Genomic DNA, 17992 nt, shown 5'->3' with positions numbered 1-17992 from the left:
GCTACAGGCTTGCCCACACAGACACCCAGTCCTGCCATGGGGGGCAGCCAGCGCCCTCCTCACCCTCTTCAAGGCCCCCCAGCCCTCCACTCTGGCCCTGCCACCTCCCCTTCCCCCCCGCCAGATGATGCCGTGTTGCCCCCCTGCGGGGGGAGGACCCTGTCTCTGTCGGGGCGCCTCCAGTCTCCATCCTGCCCAGGAGAGAGCCCCTGAGGGGTGGGGGCAGAGGAGGCTGGACACAGCCTGCAGGGGGTGGGGATCCTGGGGGGCTGTGTCCCCCCACTCCCGCCTGTCCTTTCAAACTCTGCCTGGTGACACCCAGTGAATGGGAAACCTTCCACCATGCCATGTGCCAGCTGGGCAGGCCAGGTGTGCATCCTTCTCCTTGCCTCCCTTTTGTCCTCTCAAGGGCCCCACGAGGCAGGTGAGGCTGAGAGAGGGGCTGGCCCAAGGTCACCCCACAAGCAGGGATTCGAACCCAGGTCTGTGCCCTCCCTTCCGACTGTATGGTCGGGAGGGTAGGGACTCTCCATTCGGCTCCCTCTGTGAAGTTCTTGGCATATGCAACCTCAAGGGGAAGCCCCTCAGGTCCCCCTCCCGCTCCCCAGTGGCTCCCACTGGTGGGCACACCGAGTATCATGCCAGGGAAACAACCGGGCCGGCCGGCACTGGGCAGCTTCATCCTCTGGGGAGGGAGGCTGCTTTGGTGACTGGCCTGGCCCAGAAAGGCAGTAGCAGTTTTAACAGAGTGGGGAGGAAGCAAAGGGACCCCACCCCCATGGTTGCTGCAGGCGTGTGCGTGGGAAGAGAATCCTCTCCTCCTCTCCCACCCCAAAGGGTTTCAGTTCCATGAAGGTGATCTGACACCACTCCCACAATCCTTGCTCAGGGAAATGGGCTCTGCCACGTTTGCCTGGAAGAATGATGCCCCCCTGCCCCCAATCATGCTAGATTGTAAATAGGGAGCGGAGAAGCCCGAGGCATTAGGGAATATATTCTGTTTTTGCACAGTGTATGATACAGAACACAAATGTTGTTGATCAATGTGAATATTTTTATATAATTAATTTTTAGACCCAATTTCCCTTTTTTCTTTCTGTTACCCTAATTTTATGCATGTATGTATTTTAAAAGAATGATGCACTTGTTCAGATCTTGTTTATTTGCCCAGGACACAAATCCTCCCCCACCTTTGCCACAGGCCTTTGGAGAGCCCCCTGCCCCATCTTGCCATTGCGTCTGCTGGGAGGGGCCACTGGAGGCTGGGCAAGGGAAGAGCATCTGGCATCTGTCTGAAATATCGAACAGCTGTGGGGCATGGCATACAACACGGGGCACTCCAGTCCCTAGCATTCAAGTCCCTCTGGAGCAGATGCAATAGAAAACAGCCACATATTGTACCCACATTCAGTGTCCTCATAAATTCCACATAAATTTTGTTTTCAGTTGAAGACGACCCATATTTACATATAAATTGGTGATGAAGAACTGAGAGATTGCTGGATTCCATTTAAATGCTCTTTTGTAACAGGAAATCTGAGGCAACTCAAAAATTAAGACCACCGGATCTTGAGGAAGAATCTTTTCTAAATGGATGTTACCAGGCCTCTGGCAGATGGTGGATGAATGGGTTGTGGAAGAATTTAGAACTAATGTCCTCTTCAACTGAAAAAATTATGTTAAATTTATGAGAACCCTGGATTTTATTGAGTTGGACTTTTGATATTACGTGGATACTTACACGAAGAAAGAATGACTTCACAATTGCAATATTTTGTATAAATCCTTTGTGTAAATTATTGTTTACTAAAATGTTATTACTTTTGTACTTGAATTGTTGACACTTCTGCAGAACTATATTTTGATTATAGTTATTAATTAAATTTTTTGGTAGGGTGTGGTTGTGTCTATTGTTGATTCTGTACAGCTGGTCAGCTGCTGCCAAACAAGTTTCTTAATCCTCCTAGGATACCCGACCCATGAAGAAAGGAAGAGGTCAAAGTTCAGGCCTTCCTTTCTAAGGTCCCTCCTGCCTTTCAGTCTTCCCATCTTCAACAGGGAATGGACACGTTTCCTGAGTCAAAAACAAAAATCTGCGGTTTGCTCTGTGCAGAGTAATACGTTAAAGGAAAGATGAAGAAAAAGAAGGTGCCGCATCAAAAAGTTCTTTCTATAAGAAAAAACGAGTTTTATTTTGCCCAGGAGATCGGAAAGCAGACGCTGCTGCAGCTTTGGAAGAGGAGATTCTCCGGGGTCCCTCTGGGCGCAAAGCCCCGCCCCCCTCATGCTGATCCTGCTCCCTTCTGCGCCCTCCCCCGCTCTGCCTGGAGGAGACCCAGTTTGTTCTCTTGCTGCCTGCTCCCTCTCTTGAATGCTCTCTGCCCAGCTAAGGCTGTGCTGCACACATTGCCCAGCAGAGAACGCATGGGGGGTTCCACAGGGCAGTGCCTCCAGAACTGCACAGCCAGCCGCATGCCTCCTCCGCCCTGGTGCCTTTGCAAGGCATGGCTGCTGGCCAGGGGTGCAGCTCCATGAAGCCTGCAGCTGGCCAGGTGTGTGTGTGTGTGTGTGTGGGGGTCCCCCGGTCCGGCTGCTCCTTCAGGGCTGCTGCTGGTGCTCGGAGGGCAGGAGGGGGGGCTCGCAGGCGCGGCAGAGGTTCCCCAGCTTGAGGCAGGTGTACCGCACGTGGTTGAGGGCCACCTGGCAGTCCTTGCTGGAGCTCTCGTGGGGCTGCCTGGTGGCGACCTGTGGCCTTTGTGTTGGGGGGGGGGTCCCCGGTGCGGCTGCTCCTTCAGGGCTGCTGGTGGTGCTTGGGGGGCAGAGGTCCCCCAGCTCAAGGCAGGCGTAGTCCACGTGGTGGAGGGCCACCTGGTGGAGGCCTGTGGCCTTTGTGTTGGGGGGGGGGTCCCCGGTGCTGCTGCTCCTTCAGGGCTGCTGGTGGTGCTTGGGGGGCAGGAGGGGGGGCTCGCAGGCGTGTCAGGTCCCCCAGCTCAAGGCAGACGTAGTCCACGTGGTTGAGGGCCACCTGGTGGAGGCCTGTGGCCTGTGTGTTGGGGGGGGGGGGTCCCCGGTGCGGCTGCTCCTTCAGGGCTGCTGGTGGTGCTTGGGGGGCAGGAGGGGCAGAGGTCCCCCAGCTCAAGGCAGGCGTAGTCCACGCGGTTGAGGGCCACCTGGTGGAGGCCTGTGGCCTTTGTGTTGGGGGGGGTCCCCGGTGCGGCTGCTCCTTCAGGGCTGCTGGTGGTGCTCGGCGGGCAGGAGGAGAGGCTCGCAGGCGCGGCAGAGGTCCCCCAGCTTGAGGCGGGCGTAGTCCACGCGGTTGAGGGCCATCTGGCAGTCCTTGCGGGCGGAGTAGCTGGAGCCCTCGTGGGGCTGCCCGGTGGCCACCTGCGGGAGGGGAGAGGAGGGTCACAGGGGGCACCCTGGAGGCCATGCAGCCGATCCCCGGAAGGGCCTTACCTGTGCCAGGTAGCGGATCTGCGCGGAGAGCTCTGCCTCCACCTTCTGCACGGAGGCGGCGAACTGCCCCGCCTGCCGGTCCAGCAGCCGCTCGTTGGGCTTCTCCTTGGACAGCTCCAGGATCACCGTCCCTGCAGGGGGAGGGGCAGGGAGCGTGACGTCACCGGCCTGGCCCCGCCCTCCCGCCCCGCCCCCGGGAGGCCCCGCCCACCTGCGCACTGCAGCGCCGCCCCGATCTCCCGCTCCAGCTCCTCCAGCAGCCGCAGCCGCTCGTTGGCCAGGCCCAGGCTGTACGCGCCCCCCGCCGCCCCTGACGCCCCGCCGCCGCCTCCCGACGAGCCCGACGCCATGCTTGGCCCTCGCCGACCGCCGTCGCGCCCCTTCCGGCCTCCCCGCACGACGCATGCGCGCCACGGCACCCGGAGGCGTTCTCCCTCGCGCGCATGCGTCAGAGTCTTCAAAAGACGCCCGGGGCCTACGAGTCCCGTCAGCCTTTGCGCGCGGTCACGTGCAGGGATGCGGCGCGCGGCGTGGCGGGAGCACGTGCTGGAGGCGCTGGAGAGGCGCGAGGGCCGCGAGGGGCGGCTGCGGGGCCTGCTGGAGAGGCGTGAGTGGCCCCCGGGGGGGCGGCGGTGGGTGGAGGAGGGAGGGAGGGGGCGGCTGCCATCCCTTTCTCCCCCGGACTCCTCGCCCCCCTCTGCTCCCCTCCCCTCCAGATGAGAAGCTGCAGGACCGCCTGGAGACGCTGCTGCGCGGCGCCGCCGCTGGAACCGAGTAAGGGGGGAGGAGGGGGAGGGAGGGGCTCCCCTCCCCTCCCCTCCCCACTCCACTCATGACCTCTCCTCTCCCCCCCCCCCCGCAGGCAGGGGCTGGAGGTGCTGGAGCTGCGCCGGGAGCGGCAGGAGGTGAGTCCGCCCTGCGGGGGAGCCTCCCCAGCCTGAGGCAGTCTACCTCTGGAGCGCAGGGCCGGCAGGGAGGTGGTCCCCTGCCAAAGGCCTCGTGCCCAGGGGATGGCCCCTGCGGGAGGGAGGGCTGGCTGGCTGCTGGGGTGGGTGGACGGGGCTGAGGAGAGCCAGGTTGGTGTGGTGGTGAAGTACGCGGACTCTTATCTGGGAGAACCGGGTTTGATTCCCCACTCCTCCACCTGCAGCTGCTGGAATGGCCTTGGGTCAGCCATAGCTCTTTTATCTGGGAGAACCGGGTTTGATTCCCCTCTCCTCCACTTGCACCTGCTGGCATGGCCTTGGGTCAGCCATAGCTCTCTTATCTGGGAGAACCGGGTTTGATTCCCCACTCCTCCACCTGCAGCTGCTGGAATGGCCTTGCGTCAGCCAGAGCTCTTGCAGATCTGTCCTTGAAAGGGAAGCTGCTGTCAGAGTTCTCTCAGCCCCACCCGCCTCACAGGGATCTGTTGTGGGGGAGGAAGGGAAAGGAGATTGTAGGCCGCTCTGAGACTCTGTCCTTGAAAGGGCAGCTTCTGAGCGAGCCCTCTTAGCCCCACCAACCTCACAGGGTGTCTGTTGTGGGGGAGGAAGGTAAAGGAGATTGTAGGCTGCTCTGAGACTCTGTCCTTGAAACGGCAGCTTCTGGGAGAGCCTCTCAGCCCACCCACCTCACAGCGTGTCTGTTGTGGGGGAGGAAGGGAAAGGAGATTGTGAGCCGCTCTGAGACTCTCCGAAGTGGAGGGCGGGATATAAATCCAGTATCTTCATCTACCTCACAGGGTGTCTGTTGTGGGGGAGGAAGGGAAAGGAGATTGTGAGTTGCTTTGAGACTTTGAGATTTGGAGTGGAGGGCGGGCTATAAATCCAATATCATCTTCTCCTTCTCTCTCACCTCCCTGCTCTTCTCTCCTCTGCAGCTGCACCAGCGCCTGGCCTTCCTCACTGAGACCCTGGGAAGGACTGAAGGGGAGAGCCGGGAGCAGCAGGCCAGGTGGGAGAAGGCCAGGGAGTGGGGTGGGAGCTCTTGCCCTGTGCAGCAGGGACCCAGAAAAAGGAGGGGCTTCTCACTCCAGGCTGCCCTTCCAGGACGCAGCGCCTCGCGCAGGACTTGGCAGCTCTTCGACACCAGCACCAAGGGCTGCAGTGCCAGGCCTGGGAGCTCTCCCAGGAGGCCGAGGGGCTGCGTGGGGAGCTGGATTGCGTGCGGGGTCTGCTGCACAGAGCCCAGCAACAGCGGCAGGAGCTGGAGGCCCGCTGGGTGAGAGAGAAGGCCCTGGAGGCTGAGCGGCTCAACTGGGCCTTGGAGCAAGAAGAAAAGTAAGATGGGGGCAGGGCTTCTTGCTGTTTCTCTCCCCTCCCCACCTTGATGCCTCAAAGTATTAAGTCTGCTGCTTGAAGGGCGCTTGGTGTAATTAGTAGACTGATCAAAGCCACCGAGTACTTGATTATTAAGTGGCAGGTTATGGAGGAGGTTGGTAATAGTAGTATCATCTGTCAAGCTGGACATGTTCCTTTCTTCCTTAGATGGGTATCCCACAGCTTTTTGCAATACCAAAATATCTGTTAATTCTCGCAATTTCAAGGTACAATGAGCAGTTACGTTTGTAAGATTAAATGCACTATCATCTGCAGTTTCTGAAGGACGTATCTTAGGGATACCATTCCCAGATAGATACTGCGGTTATGGTGTGGGTGAGATAGAAACTGTGACCCATCTTCTGATGGAATGTGCAGGGCATATTGAGGCTTGAGAGAAATGGATTCAACCCCTGTAAGCAACAGTGGAATGAATTTTCTCCAGGTATTATTAGTTACAATAGCTTCTAGATTAGAAAACTTTCTTCTAGCTAAATTTCTTGTTCAGCAGCCGGTAAAAGGACACTCTCCTTAATGTGGTGTGTCCTTGATGTCTTTGGCTTGGTTTTTTTTCTTTCTTGTTCTTATTATCAGCCGCGTCTGACAGATTCAATTCACAACCCATAGGTTAGAGTAACAGAGAGAAAAAGAAACCTCAGGAAGTGCCCTCTTCCACGACTACACCCATTCTACAGACACACTCCATTGGCTCCAGGCCAGTTCCTGGCTTCAGTTCAGGACAGTGGCTGTCACGTTGCAAGAATTCCTTGCCCGTGGGCCCTCGTGCCTGCGGGACTGTCTTGCTCACCCACACAGCCTTTGCAGGAGGACGATGGCCTCCAATCGGTCATTCTCTGCAGGGGCACCTGCTTGGTTGAACAGCCTGCCCGAGGAGACCACAAATACTTCTGCCATCTACAAAACAAATGCTGAGGAGGACTTTTTGACAAAGGGGTTAGAACAGCTGAAAAGATAGGTTCTCCAGCAAGTAGTACTGTAGCCTATTGTGGTGGTTATTGTACATGTTGGTTCCTTTTTCTACTTCATTTGGGCTTATAGAATCACAGAATTGGAAGAGACCTCCAGGGCTATGTAGTCCAACCCCTTGCATAATGCAGGAAAATCACAAGGACCTCCCTCTGCCCTCCTTCTCATGGTTTGCTGAAGTTCACAGGATCCTCATTGCTGTCAGATGGCCCTCTAGTCTCTGCTGAAAAACCTCCAAAGAAGGAGAGTCCACCACCTTCCGAGGAGGAAGCCTGTTCCACTGAGGAACGGCTCTAACTGGCAGGAAGTTCTTCCTGATGCTTACTTGAAAGAACTTGCTGAGTGAATAAGGAAGTGGGTCTGATCTCCCCCTGCTGGCTCTCTCTAGGTATCAGCGGAAGGTGAGGCGCCTCCGGGAGAAGTTGCAGAGAGTGAGAGCAGGAGCCCTGCAGTAAGTGCTGTCTTTCCACCCCCCCCCCCCCGCTTCCTCTTTCCAACTACAGCGGCTGAGTGGCATTGACGTTTTTGCTCGCAAGGGTTTTTTGGGGGGAGGGCTGTTGTAGAGAGCAGCTCTGCTCTCTAACGATCATAGAATTATAGAATTGAAAGGGTCCCTAGGGCTATGTAGTCCAACCTGCACAATGCAGGAAACCCAAAATCCCTCCCCCCACACTCCCAATGATCCCTGCTCTTCGCCCACAAAAAAACCCCTTCCAGGAACTCTGGTCAAACTAGCCTGGAGAAAAATTGCTGACTGTCCCCAAAGTGGTAAACAGCATTTCCCTGGTTGTGTAAGGAAGGTCACGAGAACTAAGGCCTGATGCAAGGCTTCCTGCCTTCCCTCTCACGATCTGCCTAATTCCCAGAATCAGCCTGGCACAGGCAGCGCTCAGCAGGTTTCTGCTCTGTGATTTTGAACACAGCCCACAGGACGGGTGATGTCTTTTTTGAGGGGGGTATTTTTCACGTGTATGCATTTATGTGTCTGCACCTGGACGTTGTGACTGGTGACTGACCCCTACTGGGGGCCTGAAGGATATTCAGGGAGGTGGCTGAATAAGCCTGCCCATGCCTCCTGACTGGGTATTTCAAGGACAGTTTCCCATTCGAGTAGTAAGCACACTTGATCCCGCTTAGCTTCCAAGATGGAGCTTGCCTGGGCTACACAGGGCAGGGGGAACTTTTCAGCAGCAGATGCAAATATCTGGGCCTCTCAAAGCCGTAAAGAGACTAGCTGGCTCTGCACCCAAACCTGGTTTCTCTTTCCTTTTGGACTCTCCAGGATGGGCCACACAATGCCAGCCAGAGAAGCCAGCAGCAGTGCATCTTGGGAGGAGCCTGAAAGGAGGGTATGCCGGGGGGGCTCTTGTGGCTGTCCTGGGCAGGAGGCCCAAGAGGATTCCCCCCTGGGGGGGAGGGGGTCTGGGACATAAAGGGACTTGGGGCAAGGGGTGGTGAATTCAGTGGGGCTGATCGCAACTGCCGCACCAGGGAAAAGGAGCAGCAGTCGGGTCTCTTCCGTCCCTGAGAGGGGGTCAGGGGAGAGCTGGCCATGGGCAGCCTTTCCCGTTGCTCCTACTGACTGCCATGGGGCTTGCTTTTGAGCTGCTGTGGCTGGCAGAAAGAAGACTGGGCTGGCAACGGGACCCAGCAGAATGGCCTGTGGGTTTACCATTGTTTTGTTTTTTTGTGGCCTAGGCTGTAACCATGGGGCAGGCCATCCCCCCAAACATGTCTTCCCCTGCGGGATGGGTCAGGAGTCCCCCCAGCAGCACAGGTGAGAGGCTACGGCAAATCATTCCGTACATGCTCAGAGGTTTTGCTTCTTGGGGTAACTGACTGGAGGGGGGATACGCTTTTAGGTAGCAGTGTGTGGTCACCGCATCTCAAAAACGATATAGCGTTGGAAAAAGGGCAGAAAAGGGCAACTAGAATGATTAAAGGTTCAGAACACTTTCCCTATGAAGAAAGATTAAAACACTTGGGACTCTTTAGCTTGGAGAAACGTCAACTGCGGGGTGACATGAGAGAGGTTTACAAGGTTATGCATGGGATGGAGAAAGTAGAGAAAGAAGTATGTACTTTTCTCCTTTTCTCACAATACAAGAACTCGTGGGCATTCGATGAAATTGCTGAGCAGTCGGGTTAGAACGGATTAAAGGAAGTCCTTCTTCACCCAAAGGGTGATTAACATGTGGAATTCACTGCCACAGGAGGTGGTGGCGGCTACAAGCATAGCCAGCTTTAAGAGGGGATTGGATAAAAATATGGAGCAGAGGTCCATCCGTGACTGTTAGCCACAGGGTATTGATGGGAGTTCTCTGTCCGGGGCAGGGATGGTCTGTCTTCTTGGTGCTTGCGGCGGGGGCGAGGCAAAATGGAAAGACTTTTAGCCCCACTTGTGAACCTCCTTTTTTTGGCCACTGTGTGACACAGTGTTGGACTGATCCAACATGGCTTCTCTTATGTTCTTATGTGTGCAGATCAGATGTCAGGGTAAAGGGGCACAGTAAAATAGCAGCAGCCAGTGCAGCGTGTCAACAAAGGCTAATGCCATCTTGGGGTGTATCAACAGAGGCACAACTTCCAGATCACAAGATGTCAAAGTCTTGCTGCACACTGCATTGGTCAGGCCACACCTGGAGTCTTGGGTGCAGATCTGGAGGCCTCATTTCAAGAAGGATGTGGACAGAATGGTCAAGTGCAGAGGAGAGCACCAAGGATGCTCAGGGTCCTGGAGACCAGGAAGCCCTAGGAGGAGAAGCTGGGGGACTTGGGCTGTTCAGTCTGAAGAAGAGGAGGTGGCCGGGGGGGGGGGGGGAGGGGAACAGGATGGCTCTCTAAAGGGCTGCCCCTTAGCAGAGGGCAGGGAGCTCTTCCTGTTGGCAGGAGAGGACTTGCAATCCTGGGTTTAAATGAAGGGTTGGAAGGGACCGGCTGGAGAGCAGGAAAAACTTTTTCAGCAGTGGAAGCAGCTGTTCAGCTCCCTCTCACTGGCAGTGTAAGCAGCAGCTGGATGAATCCCGGTCACGGATGCTCTACGGTCTACGCTGGGTTGGACTGGATGGCCTCTGTGGTTCCTTCCAGCTTCATGATTCTGTCTGTTGCAGGTACTGACGTGTGAAGGAGGCTCCTTCTGGACTGGAAGGGGATTGTCTTGGGCCGCCGCTGGGCATACCTAGGGGAGAGCTGGGCCTGTCACCTTCTGGAAGAACTAGCCCAGAGGGCTTGTGGCCAGGCAGCTGCTGCCTGTGCTGCTGAGCTTTGAGGACTGCTGCAGCAGCAGGGCAGAGACTTCAGGGATGTTGCAGCGTTCTGTTTTGGGGGTTACTTGGAAGGGGGGGAAAGGCACCAAATAAACATGTGCAGCCTGCAGGGTGTGTGTGATCCCTTGAGAAATGGAAGCTGCAGGCAAGTGAAGAATTGCTTCATTTTATTCTGTTCTCCTTTGCACAGACACGGCAGCCACCTGTGCCAACCTGATAAACAAGGGGAGGGGCTGGCTGCAGCTGGCACAGAACTCCTCCTCCTGGGGGCATATGGCACTGGCAGAGCCCCAGGGAAGGGAGAGACAGGCACGCACTAGCCCCGACTGGGTGCAGCTCCAATAAACTATCCACAGGGGCAGGGAGAGGCAGGACAGAAGATAATGCCCAAGAAGGACTCCAGTGCATGGGGGGGCAGGGAGAGAGAATGTCCTTAAACATTAAAATCCATTTGGAAAACAGCAGCAGGGGGAGGGAGAAGCTGAACACGAAACTGCCCCCCAATAAGTCACATTAAAAGTCTCCCCCCCACCACCATACAGCACAAAAGACACAAAGTGGGAGGGGGGATAAAGAAACATTCATGGGAGGGGGCCGGCGTCCTCCCTGCCTCCATCCATCCCCAGGCAGGGGAAGCCAGTTCCCTAGCAGAAATGGTCATCATCTTCCTTGTCGTCCTTCAGGCCCTTCAAGCGCAGGCGAGCAAAGTCCTCAAAAACGATGTCCTCATCCTGCCCGTAGCTGGGGGGGTAGGGAGAGGGGCAGGGTAAGGAGGTTTTCCTGCACCTTCATGGCTGTGCTGTGGCCCCTTTCGGCTGCCCTTCCCCAAGAGGCTTTGCCACAGAGCCAGGCATTCACAGCTCTTGCCAGAGTGACCAGTGGGGCCAAAATGCGCAGACCCCACCATAACGAAGTACAAGGCACAGTAACAAAAAAAGGGAAGAGGGGAGCCACAACATTGCTCTCTCCAAATGGGCCCCTCCCAATCTAGGCCTGCAACCAGTGCTGCGTCCCCCCACAGGCAATATCCCCAGCAGTAAACTCTGCCCTCTCTTACTTGGTTTCAAACTCAATAAGGTTGGTGTCAATCGGAGCGTCTGTTTCTTGGACAGCTGTGGGGGAGAAGCATGAGGAAATGAGTCACCCCCTCCTATAGGGAGATCCTCCTCCCAGCATTCTCATCGGGTGGGGGGCCAGTGGACACTTACCTGTCTGGGGTTGCAAAAGGGGTGGCTGGTCCGGAGGCTTGGGGTGCATGAGTACAAAGGGCAGCTCCACGGACACGTCCCTGTTCAGGCAGGAAGATTGGGGGGAGGCAATGAGCAGGCGCTCCCATGGGAGTGGAGGGCAAAGGGTGAGGGGTGCCGTGCCCCCTCCCCCCACACCTACCCGCCCCGGGACACCACCAGCTTCACTTTGACGCGATACGAGACCAGGATGCCGAGCACTTCCTTGTTGGCCCCCTCCTTGACGCTGCAAGGCAAGAGATGGGTGCACGTGGAGCTCGGGCTGTGGGGCCAGCCCTGCCCCATGGCTCCTAATGTCACCCCCCACCCCTTCCAACACCCTGAAGGGCAGGCCAGCTGGCTCACATGGTGGAGGAGGCCAGGTTGGTGTCTTCGTGCTTCAGCTTCCCGTCAAGGGCAAGGCCCCGTTTCTCCCGGTTGCTGCTGAGCAGAGGGGTCAGGGTGTAGACCTTGCAGAAGGTGGAGCTGGCGGCCACCTGGTCACTGCCAGCCGCGGGAGGGGGGGGGGAGAAAAGATCGGGAAGTTAACAGACCAGCACAAAAGAATTACAAGGGAGGATGGGGGGGGGGGGCGTTTAAAGCATGGTGCTGTAGGTGCAAAAACCACAGGATTGCCAGAACGCCGCAGAGATGGAGCTTGCCAAAACCTGGACTACAAGTTATCTATAAACTGGGAATGTTGATGCAACTGAGAATCCAAATCAGACTCGGTGGGGGGGGGGCACACTTCTAGGGCAGAGCAAAGGCCTGAGTAGAGCTGAGACCCAGTATCTCCTCCCCCCCCCACCCGAGCCAACCCTTGGATTCCAGTGAGGGCAGAAGGGACGCCAGAGGAGATGCTGGTCTGGGCTTGAATGGAGCTCCTCCGGTGCATCAGGCGGGGAGGGGGGCCCTCACACCCCCTGGACTGGCTGCCAAACAACCTGTAGTGATGCTGGGGGTGGGGGGGCTGCATGATGTAGAGCACACTCACTCGAGTTCGATTTGGGCCACTGGGCACTTGTATTGGGCTGTGCTGAAGAGGCAGATGTCTGCGTACTGCCGCACTGCATGGGGAGAACAGGAGAAAAGGTTCTGTTGTGGGAGTATCTCCCCCCCCCCTCCTCCCTGCAGAGAGGAGGCCTTGTGGATGTCTGGGAGCTTCTGGCCCTGAGATCTTCCACACACATCCCCCCCCCACCCTTGTGTGCACAGGCCCAAGAAAGACTCCCCCAACAGCCCTAATTGCAGCACTATTTGTGGGGAGGGGGGTAACTTTACAGGGGGACTAGATCTTGTTGCCTTTGAAGCTGTCCCAGGACAGACCAGGAGACAGAAAGTGGCCCCATCTCTCCAGTCCAGCTCCTAAACCACCCCCCGAAAACCAATCAGCTGAAAATTAGCAGCCCCCCCTCCTACCAGACACTTTCACTTTCTTGACGCTCTTGCTAGAATTGTTGGTGACGTGGACGTTGACGCTGATTGGCTCGCCGTGGTAGTACAGCTGCAAGGAGAGGTGAAAGGGGGGAGGGGTCAAGCTTTGCTGGTTTTCAAGGTGCCAGACTGGACTCAAAATGTGCTGTTGCTTCAGACCAATGTGGCGCCCCCTCTCCTTGTTCTGTTTCCCAAGAGAGGGGTCAGAAGGGGAGTTAGGCAAGCCCCCCCCCCCCCGCCCCCAGACATGCAGCTGGGCCTTCAATCCATCACAGGAGTTCTTTTTGTGTAATGTCAAGCTCAAGCTCTCCCGCCACCCCCCTCCCCGCGTAGGCCCTCTGGTATTGGGCAGCGCCCAGTCCCAAACATTTCGCCCTCCGCTTGTCCCAGTCCTGTTTCTCCCTAGCTCTGGCTGGAAGGTTTGAATCTCAGAAGTCTCAAGAGTAATAAGCAAGGACACCCCCCCCTCCTCCTGGGTGCTTTCCTCAAATATACTTGGCTGAAAATTGCACTAAATGAAATACTAAATGCAGACATCACAACGACCCCGAATGATAATAAAGCACAGCAGGACCCCCTCAATGTCTGCAGAAATCCCAACCGAAGGCCCCTCTGCTCCAGGGGCCATCCAAATCCTCCCCTCTCGGTTGTTCAAGGGGAACTTCCCCTGTTCCCGCTGCCCCCCCCCCACTCACCTCCTTGTCCAGCGAGGCCTCCAGGTGCAGGGAGCGGTCCGACATCAGGAAGTGGCGGGTGGTCTCTGCCATGGGCTGGGGGCCAGGCTTCTCGGGGGCATACTGGACTTTGCGGATCACGAGGCGGACAGAATTCCTGCAGGGGGAGGAGAGGTGCTAGGATCAGCATCCCCCCCCCCCCCCAGAACCTCCAAGCACCATTCAAAGTAGGGAAGGCACTCCGTGGTCCCCTCTTGAAGGATGTGGCTCAAGGCCCCCCCGCAGAGACCAGGGCCAGCTCTGATAGGGGCCCTCTGGCTGCAGGGCCCACCCCCAGAATGGGTTCTGGACGCCTTTTTCAAAAGAGCTCCGTGCACTGGCTTCAAAGTTTTTCATCGTATGACTGATTTCTTTATGGTGTAAATGCTTTAGATTAATCATCAGTGTGCTAACTGGCTTTAACACTGTCATTTTAACTTTGCTATATTTACAAGCTGCCTTTTAAAAAAAAAAAAAAACAGAATAGAAGGTTCCTGATGTTGGTCCTGGGGCTTCCTGAAGTCCCCCTTGGTCCAGGGCCATCTGGTGTTGGGACGAGGGTCTTCCAGGTCTGGTTGGGGCCTGGACTGAGGCCCGCTCCCCTCCCAAACCAGCAGTGCCCCCATAAAACCAGCTCACCTTTTATGGATCTTCTCGTCTACGTTTTTGGCACAAAAAGCCCGGATCTCAAAATCTACTCCACAAGCCTGGAGAGTAAGAAAAAGAATAATCATAATCCAGAGCCCCGCGACTCGGATCACCCAAACTCCTGCCCTGCCCATCCCAGCCCAACCCCCGACTGATTCTGCTGATCCTCCCCCCCCCACTCCCACCCACCCCAGCAATTTCTGGGGAGCCCCCGGCCCCTACCTTTCCTGTGTCTTCAGGGCCCGGCTGCAGCGTTACTGAACACGGGAGATTCTGTGGAACCTGAAGGGGATTGGGAAACACAGTGAGCAACGTAACCTTCTGTTTAACAAGAGATTTCCCCATCATATTCTAGGGAAAGGGGGTGGGGGGAAGCAAAGGAAAGGGAAGAAATTTGTCTGGACTGGAAAGGCTCCTCCGGCACCCCCTGCCAAAGGGTCAGTGAGGGGGGGGGGCTTGGGGCTGGTAGCTTTTGGGATAGGCAGCAGGGGGGGGCGGGGGCTCTGAGGATCAAAGGAAGGGCCAGGGAGAAGGAGCAATGGGGGAGGGCGGAGGAAGAGAGCTCACAACGAAACTGAAGGGGTAGGCATTGGCACCCAGTTTCCGCAGCAGCCGTTCCTGCAAGCGGGTGAGAGGTTCAGGGGCTTCCTCGGCAGGCGGGAAGGCCTGCCAGGAAGCCAAGAAGAGATCCTTGCGGAAGGAGAGGCCCAGCACATCGAGGTCCTCACGCCCATAGCGGAAGGCGCAGGTCAGCGTCACGAACACTGCGGGGGGCAAAGGGGAAGGTCAACGATGCCACACACCCCATCCAAACCCTGGTACCTCTAAGAGCCCCCAAGCTAAGCTGATGGAGCAAAATGGAAGGGAAAGGAGCTGTAATTGGTGCCAGCAGAACTCTCTGACGTTGCAAATGCAGGGCCCGTAATCTCCATTTGACAGTGAAAATCCTGGGGGAAATGTTAGAGGAAACAGGATGACAAGAAGGCACCTGCAGCCAAGGTTCCACCTGCCGGGAAGCTCAACAGGCTTCCAGAAAAAATAAGGGGGAAAGTCTGATAGGCAAAAAGGGACCTGGGAGTCTTCACTGGGGAACATTATTCTTTTTCAGGGAGAGGAGGAGGATTCCCACGTTGTTCCCACCCCTTCCTGCCATGCCTCTGGTCTGCCCAGGCGCTTTTATTTAGCAGTACAGAGCATGACCCCCACAGGGAGGGAAAAGTCTGTAAAACAGGCAGAACAGCACTCAAGGTGTCCTGCTGTCTCCAGCCTTTCCCTCTGTGGGGGGCCCCTCCCCCAGCCATCCTGGCTCCTTTCTCCCCCCCACCCGCATGCTCGACAGTTGTGTTCTGACAGACTCCAGGCCTGGACAACAACTGCCTCACAGCCCCCCCTTCTCCCCAGGGCAGTGGTGACCCCTGGCAAGAATTCTGGCCACTCAGAGAACACCTCCCCATAAGCATCGGTCCCCAAAGCGTCTCCCTTTCAGGGGCTTCCTGGCCCTTCAACTGCTTGGGAAAGGTTGCCAGGAGGCCAGTGCCCTAGAGGGCCAGTGGGGCAATCTGAGCAATGGGGCCACTCGGCCAAATCTGCAGTGAGCACGTTGCTGCCTCTGCCCCCTCACAGAAGAGAGTCCCACCCCCAGGCAGGCAGACCCCCTCTCTCTCTGCCTCTCCCCCACGCCACTCCACCGCCACGCTCACCCTTCCGATCCTTGAGGTATTCCGGATCCACCAGGACAACCCCATCTAGAACATGGGAGGGGGGGAGAAACAAAGAGAAGAGGAAGATCGCAGGACCTCCTTCACAGGGGCAGACCACAGCAAGTTGTCCTCCTCTCCCGGGCCCAATGGAAACTGCCCCTGTGCAAATCATTGCTGAGGTGGGAAGAGGAGGAGAAATGAGCCCCCCCTCCCCCCGGTCAGCTCCCTCACTCTCGGGGCCCCCTCCCAGGCATTGCTCTGAAGACTCCGGAAGGGCCCGCCAGGGATGCAGGGCAACTGCAGGCTGGGTGCTGCCTCTCAAAGGCAGGTGGGTCATGTGGGGGTCCCAAGGCAGAGCCCCACTTCCACAGTGTCCTGACCCCACTCACCAACAGGGTCAACTCTGTCCAGGTGGTCCACAAAGTCCCGCTTCCCCAGGTAGACAGTGAGCTGGAGAGGAGGAACACAGGCAAATAGACAGCCCAGCGCCACCCACAGCCACACTCCTCACCCACCCCCACAGAGCCCCCTCCCCAGCATCTACTTCTGAACTCAGTCCAATTCCAGGGGCTCCGTTCTGCATCCCTTTCCCGCTGCTGCTCTTGCACCGTCTGAAATGCCCCTGAAGAGCACACCCCCCACCTCAGCTGCCTCGGTCTGCTCCTTGTCACCTCCTCCAAACACCCCCCCCCCCAGGAAGGACGCCAATCCGGCAGATGGGCATCACCATGGAGACAAGGGGAGCCAACGGAACATCTCCGTCGCCCCGGGAAGGGTTAACCCAATCTGGTTGAGGAAGAGCTGGGGGGAGGGGGTCTGGCACCCGCCCTTCACTTCCTCAAGGATGGAGCGGGAGGAGAGGGGGGTGCCGTCCTGGGTCTGCCCTTCGACAGCCCACGAGCCTCTCCGGGGCCTCTGCTCTGCAGGGCTCCACATGCAAGGCTGCCCAAACCCCCACGCATGCAGCTCTGCAACACCAAGACCAGCACGCTCTTGTGCGTGGCAGTGCACAGGACCTTGTGGTGGAGCCCAGCAGCCTTGCGTGCTCATGCAGGACAGGGTGGCTACATTGTGCCCCCTACCCCAGGCAAGCTTTGAGGTGGGGGGAGGCGATGGAAGGCCCTGGCCTGCTGCTGCTGCCAATTCCTGCCGCTGCCATGCAAGCTGCTCTGGGAGGGAGGAAGGAAGTGGGGGCGGGGAGGAACACTGACAGGAAACCCACAAGTGGGGACGGGCCACAGAAACTGTTTGTGTCACTGCAGATCTCAGAGAGGGGCCAGAAGGATGGCATGCCTGCTGGGGCAGAAGTGGAGGGGAAGGGGGGTGGCTCTTACCTTGCAGTTGGGGCTGGATTTCTTGAAGACCCTGGGGGGGGGGGAGATGGAGAACAAGCCCAGTCAGAAAGATGCAACCCCCCCCCTCTGCCAAACAACGGGGGCTAACCCTGGCTCCTTATGAGATCCGTTCCTCCCCAGTGAGTTGGGGCCTGGGGACAGTCTGAGCTGCATCGCAGGGATCAACAGCCTGTGTTGCCGTGGGAACAGCATCAGGACCAGATGCCTGGGCGTCCCCGCAGCAACGGAGGAAGGGAGCAGCTGCCCTCTCCTTGGCTGGAGGGGGAAGAAGCCCTTTGTTTGCAAGCTGGGTGGTGGTGGTGGTGGTGGGGGCTGGGAAAGAAGTCCACACCTGAGCAGTCTTGGGGAGTGGGGGTGGGGATGGAGGGCGCGCACAGATCCCCCCCCCCCCGCGCTGTCATTTCCCCGTGGCGCCCATGCCCGTCTTCAGGAAGTGGCTTTTGCTTAACGACGCCGATCCCCCCCCCCCCCGCCCTCTGAGGGGGGCCCAGGGCTGAGTGCTCCGAGCAGGGCAGAGTTTTGAGGGGGGGGGGTCTGGGGGGGCTCGGGCGGCCGCGCTTCCCCTTTCCGTGCCTGGGCGACTCCCTAGGCGGGGGGGGGGGTGGCTGGCTGGCTGGCGGCGCCCCTCCGGCTCCCTCCCTGCCCCGGGCCAGCGGGCGGGCGGGCTGGGCAAGGCGGCGCCGAGGGTACCTGGTGCCGGCCTTCTCCCCCATGGCCGGGCCGGGCCGGGCCGCCTAGTGGTGCTGCTGCTGCTGGGGCCCCGCGGCGGCGTCCGGGCTGCAAGGCGGAGCGGACCACACTGAAGCCATGGCGAGCCTCCGGGCCCCGCTCACGTGGGGCGGGCCGCGGCCAATGGGGAGCGGCGGGGCGGGGCGGGGCCGGGCCAGGAGGCGGGCGGGCGAGCATG

The 17992-nt window shown here is 57.9% G+C and overlaps 3 protein-coding genes across 4 annotated transcripts; 1 reads left to right on the top strand and 2 right to left on the bottom strand.

The window, feature by feature from the left end:
• Positions 1 to 3225: 3225 nt before the first annotated feature.
• On the bottom strand, positions 3226 to 3838 carry MED11 (mediator complex subunit 11). Its single transcript, XM_060256467.1, has 3 exons — positions 3668 to 3838; positions 3457 to 3587; positions 3226 to 3384 (listed from the first exon to the last, which is right to left on the bottom strand). Exons 1-3 carry the CDS (start codon positions 3804 to 3806, stop codon positions 3226 to 3228), a joined length of 429 nt encoding a protein of 142 aa, XP_060112450.1. The 5' UTR covers positions 3807 to 3838.
• A 110-nt stretch (positions 3839 to 3948) lies between these two features.
• On the top strand, positions 3949 to 10116 carry LOC132583782 (autophagy-related protein 16-1-like). The gene is made up of 9 exons (XM_060255442.1): positions 3949 to 4063; positions 4173 to 4230; positions 4319 to 4361; positions 5318 to 5391; positions 5487 to 5717; positions 7132 to 7194; positions 8026 to 8092; positions 8442 to 8520; positions 9854 to 10116. The coding sequence occupies exons 1-9, from the start codon at positions 3973 to 3975 to the stop codon at positions 9865 to 9867; spliced, it is 720 nt and encodes a 239-aa protein (XP_060111425.1). The 5' UTR covers positions 3949 to 3972; the 3' UTR covers positions 9868 to 10116.
• Positions 10117 to 10159: 43 nt separating this feature from the next.
• On the bottom strand, positions 10160 to 17907 carry ARRB2 (arrestin beta 2). Of its 2 annotated transcripts, XM_060255440.1 has the most exons (15): positions 17776 to 17907; positions 17065 to 17095; positions 16120 to 16180; positions 15731 to 15775; positions 14598 to 14794; positions 14253 to 14312; positions 14022 to 14089; positions 13365 to 13500; positions 12655 to 12739; positions 12230 to 12302; positions 11602 to 11739; positions 11399 to 11482; positions 11218 to 11297; positions 11067 to 11121; positions 10160 to 10750 (listed from the first exon to the last, which is right to left on the bottom strand). In XM_060255440.1, the coding sequence occupies exons 1-15, from the start codon at positions 17796 to 17798 to the stop codon at positions 10654 to 10656; spliced, it is 1233 nt and encodes a 410-aa protein (XP_060111423.1). In that variant the 5' UTR covers positions 17799 to 17907; the 3' UTR covers positions 10160 to 10653. The 2 variants fall into 2 exon arrangements, with proteins under 2 accessions (XP_060111423.1, XP_060111424.1); XM_060255441.1 differs by lacking the exon at positions 11399 to 11482 and having other exon boundaries at positions 17776 to 17881.
• Positions 17908 to 17992: the final 85 nt, after the last annotated feature.

Source organism: Heteronotia binoei, chromosome 15 (assembly GCF_032191835.1).
Source record: "Heteronotia binoei isolate CCM8104 ecotype False Entrance Well chromosome 15, APGP_CSIRO_Hbin_v1, whole genome shotgun sequence".
NCBI classification, from domain to species: domain Eukaryota; kingdom Metazoa; phylum Chordata; class Lepidosauria; order Squamata; family Gekkonidae; genus Heteronotia; species Heteronotia binoei.
The sequence above is the reverse complement of the archived record's forward strand: the minus strand, read 5'-3'. Positions and strand labels throughout refer to the sequence as shown.